Below are 14,372 nucleotides of genomic sequence, written 5' to 3' on the forward strand. Positions count from 1 at the left end.
GGGCGAGGTGACTTTTTTTTTTTTTTTTACCTGAGGAAGTACCAGGCTAGCAGTGCGAAGATGAGCAGCAGCAGCGACAGGACCAGCACGGTGGGGAGGATGTGTTGGTTGGAGGATGTAACGTCTTCTGAGGAAGAAGGAGAGGCAGAGGCAGAGCCAGAGCCGGGGGGTCAGGGAGCAATGTCAACAAAAGAAGCAGGAAAAGGTGGGGGGGGGGGGGGGGGGTCATATGGTTGTGTGTGTTAATTCTAGGCGGTACTCATAGTTTTCAGCCATGTGTCTGTTGCATGAAGTGATAAAATTAAATCAATACTTGGCACAGCAACACAACTTCCATGTTCTCCCCTGGCCACGGTGCTGATTTAATAACTGGCTTCAGCTGTATTTTGTCTACAGAGATAAGTATCAGCCCATTTTGTCCTGTTGGCATGTCTAACAGAAAATGAGAGCCTCTAAGAATGGAGACTCAGCCAAGAATCACAGCCACACAGGCAGCTATTAGCTGTGTTTATAAAGACAGACAATAAGCCGTAAATTACTGTCCAGGGCTGAAGAAGTTCATTGTGATCCGGTAATAGCAAGGCTGGAGAAAAGGCTATTATCAAGCAGATGCACGTGCTGCAGACGATACATAATAATCATATCTTGGTGAAAAGTACTGACTGCAGTGGGGAGCAATGGCATTTTGTTGCTATCACAAATTGTTCAGGGTTGTTCTATCTCAAGGGTCGAGGTTACCGCGGCCTTATTACTGCTCTTACCTTGTGTGTGGTTGCCATTGCCGGTGGAATTGGATGTTGTCGTGGTGGCCACAAAGAACAGAAGCAGGATCATTGTGACTGCAGAAAAACAAAATCAAGGAGGATATTAAATTTAGTGCCAGATATGTTTGCACTAAGTCAAGACTCATGAGTTCACGACGGCTGAATACTATCGCCATTCAAGAAAGACAAAAACTATTGACAGATCTGAGGCATGGTACTTTATTTATGACTCATTACTTGCTGGAATGTGCTCATCAGTGCAAAGTTTGTGGAGACACAATTGAACAACACATTCCTATCCTGGTCATTCTTCAGTCCAGAGTGCCTCAGTGTAACGCTTAATGTGTCCACATGGAGGGGCAATACTCCATTCTTTGAAAAACAAGTCAGCTTCCTCATAGAATTCATTGAGAAAAAAATTGCAAAGACAACATTCAGGCCAGGGAAAAATTATTTTTAAATATTTTATAGGAAACTGTATCAGAAGAAAATGTGTTGCATGTGTGGTTTGGGCTCCAAACATCCATCCAAATTAAATTTAATGCTCCTAAATACCCTTATAAGGCACACACGTTCGCTTTAATCTGTGTTTCAGATCAAGGAGAGAGAACTTGAGTAAATGCCAGTTACATCTGATAACGGCTGCTTTGCCTCAGCTATTTCCGAGGCAATGCTACTGTGAAATGTGTGACATTCCAGAGAAATGCATGTGGAGGGTTTCGGCCTGCGATATGCTAAGAATCACACATGGCCATGCCAAAACAAAGGCCTGGATGTCAGCTGACACCGATCTACGACTGAGAGCTATAAGCCGCACTAGACTGGATGTATCAGTGAAAAACTAGACTCAGGCAGCAAGAGGATTAACACCTTCACCCTCATGCTCTCATTATTGCCCTCTCTGCTCCTTGATAACATCGCCCCAAGCCAAAGACTCATTCACATGCATGTAAACAGAGGGAAGGCAGGTGCATCCTGTTCAGAGCACCTACACACAGCAACATCTACAAGTCTCAGCTGACTCCCCTCCCCTGATCATCCCCTTGTGTTGTGTTCTGCCTGGAGAAAAATGCAGAGGAGGACGGGGGTTATCTCTGATCGATCCTTGTGCTTGAGCATTCAGGAGGCGTCACACATCCATCTGATTTGAGGATCTCTATTCTATTTCAAGCTACTAGTTAGATTGGAAAATCCAATAAGCCCTGGGATGTTTGCAGTTTTAAAGGTGTTTCTTTTTTCTGTTTGTTGTTTCTCACCAAGACAGTCTAAAAAAAGTTGGAATCTCAGCAAAGCACGCCTGGACAGAGCTGCTCTCACCCCGCGATGAAGCAGTGCAGAGCGTGCTTTGTCTACCCAAGGCTGCAGGTGTGTGTGTGGTGCTTTGCAGCTGCAGTGAAAAGAGAGCCTAGGCCAAGTGCATAGTCAATGAAGACACTGTGCTGAAGCCTCCACGCTGTGCCGCAGTGTCCTGTAATGTGTCCAGGCAGGACACCGGAGGAATGTGTAGGCGGCAGAGCAGAGAGGCACTGACTGCAGCAGGGGGAGAGCGAGCAGAAGGTCTTGGTCAATATTTCCTGGAGCGATTAATAAACCCTGACATGTCAAGCCACAGCCCCGTGGGGAAGACTGATGAGGGAATTCTAATAAGACGAGAGGAAGAACACACCTCCTCCTCTTTCTACAACTCTCCTCCCTCTTTATTCCCCATTTTTAAGGCTCCCTCTGCAAATGTCACAAGCTTGGATGAGGGGGAGGATATTGAGCTGAGTTAGTACAGTGCGTGAATCCCCAGAGCAGGACTCTGTGTAAAAGACTGGAGGTTTCTGTGATGAAATACTTTCACGGTGCCATTTGGGACTTTCCGCTGCACAACCTGTCTTGAATTTTAAGTAAGCTTTGTTTGTGTGCTTGTGACAGCATAACAGGGACACCCAGCAGAGTGCTCAGAGCTACCCCTTCGACTGTACCTTATGATAAAGTGGTGCTGCTTCTTTTAAACGTCTCCCGGTTCCTGGATCTTCGTCACTACCAGAAATGTCACCCTGCCACAACTCAGCCTCAGACCCCTGCTCAACTGCTCCTGGGGGACCGCAGCCTTTTCATCCCCTTCTCTCCAGCCTGACCCCTTTAGCACCTCGGAGGAGATCAACAACTTCCTTTTCTCTGCCTCTGTGTGGAAATACAATAACAACACTGCTCTTTACCTCTGCAGGTATCTCATCTCTGTCTCCTCACTCAAACCAAAATCAACCTAAACCACAAGTCTCAAATTAGACTATTAGCATGAGTCACTGTGTGCAGCTATCACTGCACTGTGTGTCCGCTCAGCTGTTTATTGCCCTTCCTCTATTTAGCACTATGCAGCTCGTCAGCAACCATCAGCCATAATGAAAATAGGTCATGGGAGATGTCAACTTGGGGGAAGTTCCGAGGCATCCTTATTTTCCAAAATTGGGAGGCATTTGAAAGCAGCCTCAGAGAAAGTTATTGTCCTGACCATCCAGTGATTGTGTGTGTGTATTGCATTAGTTGTTTCATGATGGGTCAGCTCCATTAAGAACTACAGCAGGAAAGAGAATGATTCTCAACTTCACCACATGCATGACAGACAGAGCGAAAAAGATAATGTTCACTCAATCAGGACGTTATAGGATGATTTCCAAATCGATCTGAACACAATAAACATAAGTGCCTATGTACACTGAATCAGTTAAGTCAGTGTTTACTGTGAAGCTGCACAGATGACAGATTCTACCTGAGAGCAAAGATTACATTTGCATCTTATTACACCAGCTCAGGTTTGGCACAAAAAAAATAAACCAACAATCACTTAAATACAGCTTTGTTATGTAAATGTAATATCACAAGCCACCTATGAATTAAAAATGAACAATATTAAAACTGGAATTTAGATTAGAAATTTCCTTGAGGTCCAGCTGAGGTGAACTCAGTTTGTGATCTGGAAATCAGAAATCAGTTTCTGGTATCAGTAAATCGTATGTCCCATCATTTCTTTTAAGACAGACAAATATCAATAATCAAAAGAGAAAAAATTACTATTTATAATTGCTTGGAATGAATAAGCTGGAGGGACAAAAACATCAGCACCTTTCTCTCACATACTAACCGAATCTTTAAACATCAATTTGATTATCCTGCATGTCACTTTGCTCCCATTTTCAAAGAAGCTGATTTCAACCATCTCAGCTTGTGTCCACCTACACACAGTACAGTAAACGTCAACACTTCAGCCACTGTTATGTGTTCAGAGACCTGCAGCACCTGGTGTGCACTCTGTGACTCACAGCTCCGTCCCCTGCGGATTATAACCTGCCACCTCACAGCAGACAAACAAACACGTGGGCACGCACACACAAATGTTCAGGACACAAAGACAGGCAGGCTCTTTACTTCCTTAGCTTCTTCATCCTGACTCCAAATATTTAAAAGAGAAAGAGGCAGTTTGGTAATTGTGACTGGTGAACTGTGTTGATACTCCCAAACCAAAAGGCTGATCATTTCCTTTCCTCTGGCATTGTTTTGTTTTGGAGGATGAGCAATCCCTCTCGGTGGAATTGTGTTTTCTTTGCGCTCTGTCATTCTTTTAGCCAGGGTAAAAAAAAAAAAAGTAAACCCTGGGGTGACATAATGATACCACAGCAGCTCTCCACCATTGTTTCCCTAATTAGCCCCAGACACACCAAACCATTCGGAAAGGACAAGCTTGTTACAAACTGAAGATAAGATAGAGAAATCGGGCTGCCTTCACCTCTGACAGGAAACGTGGTGTTCCCTGGCATCATGTCCTTCCTTGCACAGAGCACTGTCAGTTCCACCGAACGTGTTTTCCCTGGGCACAGAGTCTCTCTGTCTCTTCAAATACATCAGCTGGGGAATTTGGAAAATGGGTGGTGGGTGTAGGGCTGATGTGACAGGGTGAACAGGCAGTAGGTACATTGTGTCCTCTGAGCGAAAAGCTGCCAGACTGTTTACTCTTTAGGTCACAGCATTTTTTTATACAACTGAAACCTGCAAGATGGCTTATTTATAAGAAAAACAACCAATAGCCTCAAGTCGCCTGTGCATTTCCTCACTGCTTTGTTGGAAATGCGTCAGCAATTTTTTTGGCTCTGCTTTAAAAACATCAACACCATTAACTGTTTATTACCCAGAATCAGATACAGATAAAATTAAATTACAAATTAATATTAAATGAATTTTCTTTTTCTTAATTGATTAGAATGAATAGATGAAATAGATGAACGGAAATAAGGTGAAACTAGCTTGTCCAAACAAACAAAACTTTCCTCTCAGCACCTTCAAAGCTCACTAATTAACAGGAAATATCTTCTCCATATAATCCAAGAGAAAAGTGTAAAAGGTCATGATTAGCTGCTGCATATTCCTTGAAGTCAGCGGGGCTGTCATCTACCAGCTCTTTAGACTCAATAAGCTTACTATTATTAAATTGAGCAGCTTCTTGACCGTGAGCTGCTCTCTCAATGTGGTGCCGCCACAGAATAACCTGCAAGTAAAATTAGGAAGCCTTATCAATGATAGAATAAAGAGATAAAGAACAATTTGTTGGATGCTATACTATGTTTCTTCATGTAAATTTAGTTAACAAGTGTAAAATTCCACTTGCATTATGTGGTAGCTTAAAATTTGATCGGAGGATGTATGTTGATGTCGCAGGTTATTTTCTTGGAGCCGGTCCTATTTCAAACAGACAAGAGCTTCACTTTCATTAAAGGTAAAAAGTATTAGACCATAAGTCAGGATTTTTTTTTTTTTCATTTTGTCTGTTCAGATTCTTCTTACTCTTGTTGTCCAATGTGACAGATGTGATTGGATCCTAAAAACAGAAACTATAATAGCAGGGCTGAATTTTAAATCAGTCAGTTTTGAGCAGAACTTTGCTAAAAGTCTAGCAAGTTCGCGTTTTCTCTTTGAGTAGGTCGTCCTCATGTCACCACAGCTCTGTGCCTTTGGGGAACTGCAGTGTGTAAACCTGGCTCGGGTTAGCTATTTAAAGGACAGCACACTACATTCACAGCCTTGAATGTGGAGGCGGAGAACGAGTGTCCATCTGCTCACACAGATGTGCTTCCTAAGTCATGTAACCTAGTTGGACAAGGTGTTCAGTGCTGCTCTTCAGCAGATAACATCAATAACCTACATTCAGACTGTATCACGGTGCAGGCCAGGCATTTAGTCTTAATATTAAAAATGAAATCTCGCTATGTGTTCCCATAGTAACCTGGCCATCGATGTGGCACCTGTGGGATGACGAATGAGTCGTCTTAATTTAAAAGAAGAAAAAACATGGCACACAGAATATAATCTGTCACATATTGAATTTGTGTGCGTAAAATCTTTAGGCATCGTGTTAAATAAAAAATTTATAGCAATGTTGAAATATACAAAACGCTCCCCTGTATGTGCTCAACAAGTAGATGAAGTTTAATTTGCAATTATATATAACCAGGATTGTGTTTCATGGGCTCAGTGGAAACTCTGGGAGGAATTACTTATGAAGAATATTAAATCATGCAATTTATTATATCTGTTACTGCAACGGATAAAAAGTTCAAATAATAAATTATGCTGCATTCAAGAGCAGATGTAAAACCTGACTTCCTCCTCTGGACCAATCGATTGCATTAACGCTGGGTTTTATTTTGCAATCTTTCAACCAGACATGTTGAGGCTGTGACGCTGTTGGCCCCTTTAAAGGAGCAGGTTTGAGTAAAAATAACTATTTTAACAAGTAATGTAACTCATCTGCTCAGCTCAGCTGGTCGTGGACCAGCCATGCTCTGCTCATTTCAGTACAGAATGAATCTTTTTGTCCTGAATTGCTGGAGTTATCTGAACTTCCAAAATCTTTCCATGGGAGAGTATTAAAGAGTGCTATTATAATTATAATGATGATCATCAGGAGTATCACGCTCTGCAGTATCTCTCTCTAGCAGCGTCTACAGCACCATTTTCCAGTAACAACTCTACCTCTGCACCACTATTTTCTTGCCACTCTGGGTTCCGCCCCTCCTGCGCTCTTAGCATTGTCATTAATCAATTCCTGCCTCCTTCCCAGGGCGCCCAGACGATGTGGCAGTGGTAATGACCTTGGAGACCCACTGGCTCCGCTCTGCAGCGTCAGCCCTCCACCTTCATGGGAACAAAATGTAGCATCTCCCACCGAGATCTCAGCTGAACATGTGAGAAAATGCATATGTGCTTATTTGATGTTTGCATGCAGGAGAGAAACACTCACATTATAAAAGAACAAAGAGAAAACCCCATTAGCCACAGCCGGGGGGGGGGGGAGAATGCAGTTGGTTGCCAGGTTCAGGCCATAACATCCTGTTGACTGAGATATGGCAGCCACGTTGTCTGACCCTGAGAGCACTACCATTAGTAGTAGTCACTGGAAAAAGGAGGATTTAGCTGCTGCATATTAGTTAAAAATAACACGGTACTAGATGAGAAGCAATCAATGATAATCCTCTTAAAAACATTCCAGCCATGACTGTAACATTTGAGAGCAGCTCTCATTTATCACAGGACCTCACGTCTTTCAAGGAATTTGCAGGCATCACATCACATTCTAGTGAGACATAGAAACTAAGAGTGTAATTGGCCGTAAATATTTACTGCAGTCTGGTTTTTCGGAGCAAACATCAAATCTGATCTTCCACTTGGTTGGCTTCTCTGAGTGTCATTTAGTTTTTGTGTTTGCATTGCTGTGTATATGTAAGAGTCTCACACACACACACACACACACACACACACACACACACACACACACACACACACACACACACACACACACACACACACACACACACACACACACACACAGTGGATATTCTTTCCAAGGAGCCAGTAGGTCTTTTAATCACTTCTGATCCACAGATTTACAGGCCTGCACAGACACACAACATGCATACGTCTCTGCACCAAATCTGCTAACTATTGGCATGCGGAGCTGCACTGCTTGGCATGAAAAATGCACACACAAGGACAAATGCATGCGAACAAATCGACAAACGCTACAGCAGGGATCCATGGGAAATACATGTGCCAGGTCCTGTTTGAGGACCGCTGTGCCAGAAATCATTCTGCTAGTTGTCCATCATCCACAACATGTGCATGTGTGTGTGTTGAGGCTGGAGGCAATTTCCCAGTGAGGGTCTCATCATGTCCTCTTGGCCCCTCACACCTCCCAACCTGACAGCAGTGAGCACAGACACATCAATCTTTCTCCCACATTGACACCTCTGGGACATACCTCGTCCCCTCTTTCAATTATTCAGAGGCAGAGCAATTATGGTCTGGAATCAAAGCCATTGATGGGCGGCGTAATGAGCGGCAGCTGGGCTAGAAGAAGCAAAACCAGCGTAGCGACACTTGCCCAGCACTCTGTGATTATCGGCACTGTGATGAACAGGTACTGGTGGGAGATACATGAGAGAAAGAGGCGGGAGAATAAGAGAGAAAGATGTGTAAAACTGTGAGGTGACACATGGGAGACTTACTGCTCATCTTGTTGGGCCATTAGAAGGGAGACAACATACGAGTCAAATGCTGGTAAAATTATGACTTTTTGATGAGAACCTGTGGGGGAAGTTTTTTTTTTTTTTTTCCTCCAACCTCACCATTCTTGGGTTAGGGTTAACAAAAACAAAACAAACAAACAAAAAAAAGAACAAATACGAGAAACGTCTAAGTATTCACAAACGGTGTCTCCCTTTCTTGCACTGAGGCAGTCAACTAAAGAAGCAGCGATGTTTGTACTTCGCTTCCACATTAATGGCTTTGTGCACACAAACCATCTTCTTGTTTTCACAACTACAAACCGCAGTTTTTTCACATTTCAGTTTTTGTAAACAAACAAGATATAATGTGTTAAACACCAGGGTGGGGTTTCTTTATGGGGATAAAATGTGCTAACTCTGGTCAAAGCTGTGGCTTTGTCAGACTGCAGCTACATTCCCCTCCTTTTAGCTGTCTTAGCCTAGCATGACGACTGAAAGGACACATTGGCTGCCTTAATAGTTCACCAACCAAGAGTAGCATCAATTTCATCTAATCCTCTAAAAAAACTCTTTTTGGCATTCAGGACGAAATTATGAAAATGAAAGATTGCTGAATAGAAAATTTTCTGTTCATTTTTTTAAATCATCAAGACCTTTAATTTGTTAGTGGTTACATTTTAGTTTGCAGTATTAGCTTATTCACAAGCAGGACTCAATGTGTCAGCACACAGTGTTAACCCTTCAGGAACCACATCCTTTCTGATTAAAAGCCTCAGGAATTACACATCCTACATTTACATCTCAGCAAATCTGAAACAATAAATAAAAGGATGGCTGGTGGTCAGCGTATGGGTAAATTACTCCTTCAAACTGGCCGTAAATGTGTCAGCGTTTTTTTACATTTATTTTTATGGTCAGTTAAAACAATTAAACAGATTAAAATGTCGTTTGGTGCAGAGTCATAACAGCTGAGTCAGAAGCCACGGTTCGCAGTAATCCTCCGACAGTATTACAACGAACCAGACTGTCTCCCCTGAGAGGGTATGGCTCATTTTTATGTTATGTCATTCTAGCAGAGAAATAACAAAGAGCCCACTTCACTGGAATGAATGAAAAAAAAAAAAAATAAATAAATAAATAAATAAATCACAGTGTCAATGCCTGTAATGATGACAATCCAGTTTCTTTTTTTTCCCTTCAGATTTTCAACTGGCATTAGATTTGTGTAACATTAGTGCTGATCCAGGAACAGAAGCTAAAACCAACTTAAGAGAAGGAGGGAGAAACAGAAAGGGAACAGAGGGGGATTTTGGAGAGAACTCCCCATTTACACACCAGGAGAAGGACAAAGATAACCACAGGATAGACAAGATCTACCCCCAAAATATCCTTTCATTCCCTGTGTGAGGGATTTGTGGGGGGGCAGCGGTGGAGAAACAAGTGATAAGCACTGCAGCGGGAGAACAAAAAGCCACTTGACTTGGAGAAGAGAAGGAACAAGAGAGGAGAGGAGACGTGGGACTGGGAAAGAAGAGTTAGTGGCCCACGCTGACTCTGCTGCTATGCAGAGATGCAGCATGCTGCAGGCGCAGACTATAAAGCTTTCCTGTCGCATGTATAGAAAATGTATGTGTATAAAACCCGCATCTTCAGGTTTTCGAAATGTCCGCATAGGAACAGAGATTTTAACTCAACGGCTCCAGTTGCCATAGCAAGAGCTCACCATCACACTTCATTTTCCACCATAACAGCCCCTTCATGTTGTCTCAATCGCACACCCGACAACAACAGGTTCAACACACAAGTCCAAAAAAACAAAAAAACAAAACGGCTGCTGTTTTCATAGCACAGTCCAGATTTACAGATGAGTGCGCAGGGATTGCTGATTTAAACATTCTCCAAGAAACTGGAAGGGAAAGCACTGTAATTATGTTACCCAAACCTCAACCTGACACGTTTTTACAGTTCTGTCACTGGATCAAGGCCCCTGCAGAGCAGATTATGAGCAGCACTTTGTTGATTAAGCTTGTGTAACCTTGTTTTTTGCTCTCTCTTCCTGAATTCTACAGGAATATGAGTCATTCAGTTAGGCCTTGAACACCATAGTGAGCCTTATTGTCCTCCCCCCACTGGACAGGCGGATAACAAGAATGAGAAAGGACACACACACACATGCAGAGACAATACGGAAAGCAAACAAGTAGGCCTGTTGGAGAACTCGCTGCCGTCTTGGGAGAAAGGAAGTACAACATCCAGTCTTCGCACACTACTGAGAGATGGGCCTGCATGCTGGGGGAAGCTTGTCCCGTCCCTAATCGCTTTTGACAGTGGCATGGAGGCACGACAGGACATCAGAAATCACAGACACACACACACCAGGCAATATGTCACATCACTAAATCTCAACAACAGACAAATGTGTTTGACCTGCAAGCCGCAGAGGTAACACAAGGGTCAGAAAACGTCACTGAAATGACATAATAAAAAGCTAAATAGAACTTTTTTTATAAACACTAAACAGACTGGGGTCACTGCAAAAAGTTTCCACTGCAAGTGAAATCTGTGTGCAAACACATTTTGACCCAGTGGTTCATAGAAATGCTACAGAGGTTCACAACACTATGGAAAGTATAAATACAAAGAGGGAGTGGAAAAAAAAAAAAAAAAAAAACAGAGAAAGGGCAAAACAACCTTCCAGCAAGAAAAGAAATGTCCTTGCTATTGTGACAACATTTCAAAAGTTCATTTGAAACATGGAAGAGTCCTCTATGTGCCTCATTCAGCTCCAACGCTGCAAAAGATTTGGAGTCTCCACAGCTGACATTTTTCATGTGCAATCTGGGTCGCCCTCCCAAGAAAAGTGACTATACTTGCACATAGTTTCTTGTGTGTGTAGGACTCCATGCGTGGACGCCTGTGTGTGTGTGTGTGTGTTTCTGCAATGTAAGCACATGCTGTCCTCCATCTGCTGTGAGATAGAGACTGTTTCCTTTCCTGTGCAGCCAGCCAACCAGCCAGCCTTCCTGTACAGCTCTGCTTCCAGAGGGGAAATGGGAGCGAAACTACCACACACACACACACACACACACACTCCTGACAAAAAAAAATAAAACCCATGGATAAGATACATACACACATGCAGACACAGCTGGACAGACAATGTTTGCGCCAAACATTTTAACACTAATGCACTCACAAATAGTCTCCTCTCCTTTCTCTTTCCTTCCTGTCTTAGACTTTGGGCTTTGTTTTTCATTCCTCTGTCTACTGTATGTTCCCTTTGTCCTTATTTTATCATGGTCACACACCTCTGCAAATGATTAAACAGCTAGGAGGGGACTAAAATACTTGAATTGCACAACAATCCAAGGTAAAAATCATGGGGAATGATGTCTCTGCAGCAAAATCACAAGATGTGACACCGAGCATTATATATTCAGTTAGAATAATAGAATAATGTTTGCAGTGACCATCACCTAAATCCTTTACCTTCTCCGTCATATCTAATAGACCTGTTTCCAGTCTTTGACATTCCCGCCACTTCATCTCTCAAGTTGAGGCTCGAAATCTCACCAGTCAGAATAAATAAAGCTGCTTTATAGCGATAGGTAAAGAATCAAATAAACAATCTAATCAATTTTAAATCTGAGTATTAGTGCAGCATGAATGGTTGAGTTTATGGGGTTTTTTATACCGTACTATTCTTTGTGTGGTTCTCTATATTCTCATTACACCACTGGTACACTTCCTGTTTCTTTGCTCTGTTTTCTACCAGCTAACACACAAAAACTGATACTATGATTATCTAGATTAAGAAAGTGACATGTGCTGAAAAATATCAGATCAGTGCAGGTTGAGAAGAGCTGAAACAGAAAGCCCAACAACAATCTGTGAATAATGCAGAAATGCAGTGTTTATGTGTGCAGGCTGCAATGTTACCTGGATGAATGTCAATTCAATGTGTGCTGATTCTCAGATCCATCACAGCAGGTCACATGGTGCTGACTGAGTACAGCGGTCACATCGTTCAGTCAGAGGTTGGACATGCGCTGGAGGTCCGGAGGAGTGATGTTTGCACTTAACAGTTGTTGAGTTTTGGGTTTCGGTGCTTCACCTCCAGCAGCTCAGCCTGAATTTCTGTCGAGCAACGCTGAGATCCTTAAAGGGATGCTGCCCGCTACCTTTAGTTAGACAGAGAAACTGCATGTTAGACATATAATAGCACAAGAAAGACAAAGTGGCATTAAAGGAGAAGCTGCTAAATGTTGAAGAAGGTGTGATACAGGCCTAGTTCCTGTCTTATGTTGCTATGTACCACAAACAGAATGTAGCAAGAAGAGAGAGAGAAGTTAAGATAGACAGCTTCCCCAAAAAGGGAAGCTATATATATATATATGACATCTATATATATGTATATATATCTATATATATACATATATATACACACACACATGTTTCCCTTCAACAAAGATGATGCCACTTAGCTCAATATTTTTCTCTTCTGTGTTGGAACAGTGGAAATGGTGGCAAAAAATGAGCCCAAGGGTGATATGCAGATGGTCACAAAATGTAACCATAGTGAAGAAAGGACTTTTTAAATTAGTGAGAAGGCTTCAATGAGTCCTCTTTTTCCTGTGTGGTGGAGAAGGAGTAACATTTTATAAAGTGCCTGTAATGCAGAGTGGCCTTCCAAAGACAGCAAACGCTTTCTCACAAATGCTTGGCAACAAGGCTAACCTTGTTTTTGAATTAGAAATTTTTGCTTTTCTGAATCTGCTGATGGAATAAGCTCAGAATTTTACATAAAATCTCTTTTTTTCTAAAAACCAATGTTTTCATTTTGATCCCTTTTTATCATTTTATTTAACTATTTCAAATTGATTATATGAAAACATGGTGCTGCAGAGATTGGTGGTTGATGCCATCTCATTTAATCCCACAGTATCACCCCGGGGAGGTCTGAAAGGAGGTCTTTGAGGGGAGGAGTGGAGTGTGAGAAAAAAAAACAGGACAAAGTTCACAATTTATCTACATGGGATCATGAAGCAGCCAAAGAATCTGGATGAAGAAACTCCTATGTACACTTTCACCGTCAAGTGGATTCTTTTTGGAAATTTTCAAAGGCAGAATAATTTAAAATGTAAGACCATTTCCTAAAACCTGAAATTCCCCCCAGTGACTTAAAAGTCTTTATTTCCCTGCTCTGGCAACTTTGACATTTCAGAGACGCAAGGTTTCTACCTGACAGTGAGCCTGCTGACTGGTTGCTATGACAACACTCTCGTCTAGCCAAGCAGGAGGGTGGTGTGTGTGTGTGTGTGTGTGTGTTGGGGGGGGGGGTGTTCTTGCTCCCCATTTCTCCTTCTCCAGACTCTACCGGTAAATGAATGGACACATCTCTGAGGGCCCTTCCCCACATCACCCACCCCCCATTTCCCTGCTGGAGCTCGATGAAAACAGCCAGTCAACATTTGCTCTGTGACATCCTGGAAAATGAGGTGTCATGCTCTAGGATTTCCATGACAGCCAAAGAACGGCTCAAGCTACAGATTCAGTATGCAGCAGAGCAGAATGACGCTGGAGACTTCATGGAGGGGAAGTCACTTTGTTAACCCTGTGAATAGTTCTCCATTTACACCCAAGTATTTCAAATCACATATCATCTCAAGACCATAAATAAATAATCCAAGGTCTGACAGTGTGAAATAGGATCAAGGAAACTGTTGAATAATAGAGGAACCTTCTTGTAATGCATCCAAAAGCAAAGACAACATCAAAAGAAAAAGCAGCAACGCAGGAACACTGCTGAAGGCAGAGTCAGATTTTAATGTGTATAATAAATTTCTATCCTTTACGAGCCTGGAACGAGCTGTAGTCCATCTACAAAGGGTCACCGTGTGTGCCCTCGCACAGCAATGAACCGATGCCTGTTGCTACAGTGACAGTCCCGCCCCGCCAACGGATGCTGCACGCTTGAAAAAGGTAAGAAAAGAAAGCGTTGAGAGATGAGAAGAAATAAAGTATGGCAGGTATTTACTTGTCAAACAAGCTTCACCAGGTTGGGCTG

The 14,372-nt window shown here is 42.5% G+C and overlaps 1 protein-coding gene across 2 annotated transcripts in view; it reads right to left on the bottom strand.

The window, feature by feature from the left end:
* ptprea (protein tyrosine phosphatase receptor type Ea) overlaps nucleotides 1-14,372 on the bottom strand; it is a 44,303-nt gene that overhangs the window by 10,630 nt on the left and 19,301 nt on the right. The window contains exons 2-4 of one of the 2 annotated variants that reach the window (XM_029528316.1): nucleotides 12,245-12,486; nucleotides 762-839; nucleotides 31-124 (exon numbers count right to left, since the gene is read on the bottom strand). In XM_029528316.1, coding sequence (XP_029384176.1) covers nucleotides 31-124; nucleotides 762-834 — 167 coding nt within the window. In that variant the 5' untranslated portion in view covers nucleotides 835-839; nucleotides 12,245-12,486. Of the gene's footprint in view, nucleotides 1-30; nucleotides 128-761; nucleotides 840-12,244; nucleotides 12,487-14,372 lie in introns of both variants that reach the window. The other variant, XM_029528315.1, reaches the window with a different exon arrangement.

This window comes from Echeneis naucrates, chromosome 19 (assembly GCF_900963305.1).
Source record: "Echeneis naucrates chromosome 19, fEcheNa1.1, whole genome shotgun sequence".
Lineage (NCBI taxonomy): Eukaryota > Metazoa > Chordata > Actinopteri > Carangiformes > Echeneidae > Echeneis > Echeneis naucrates.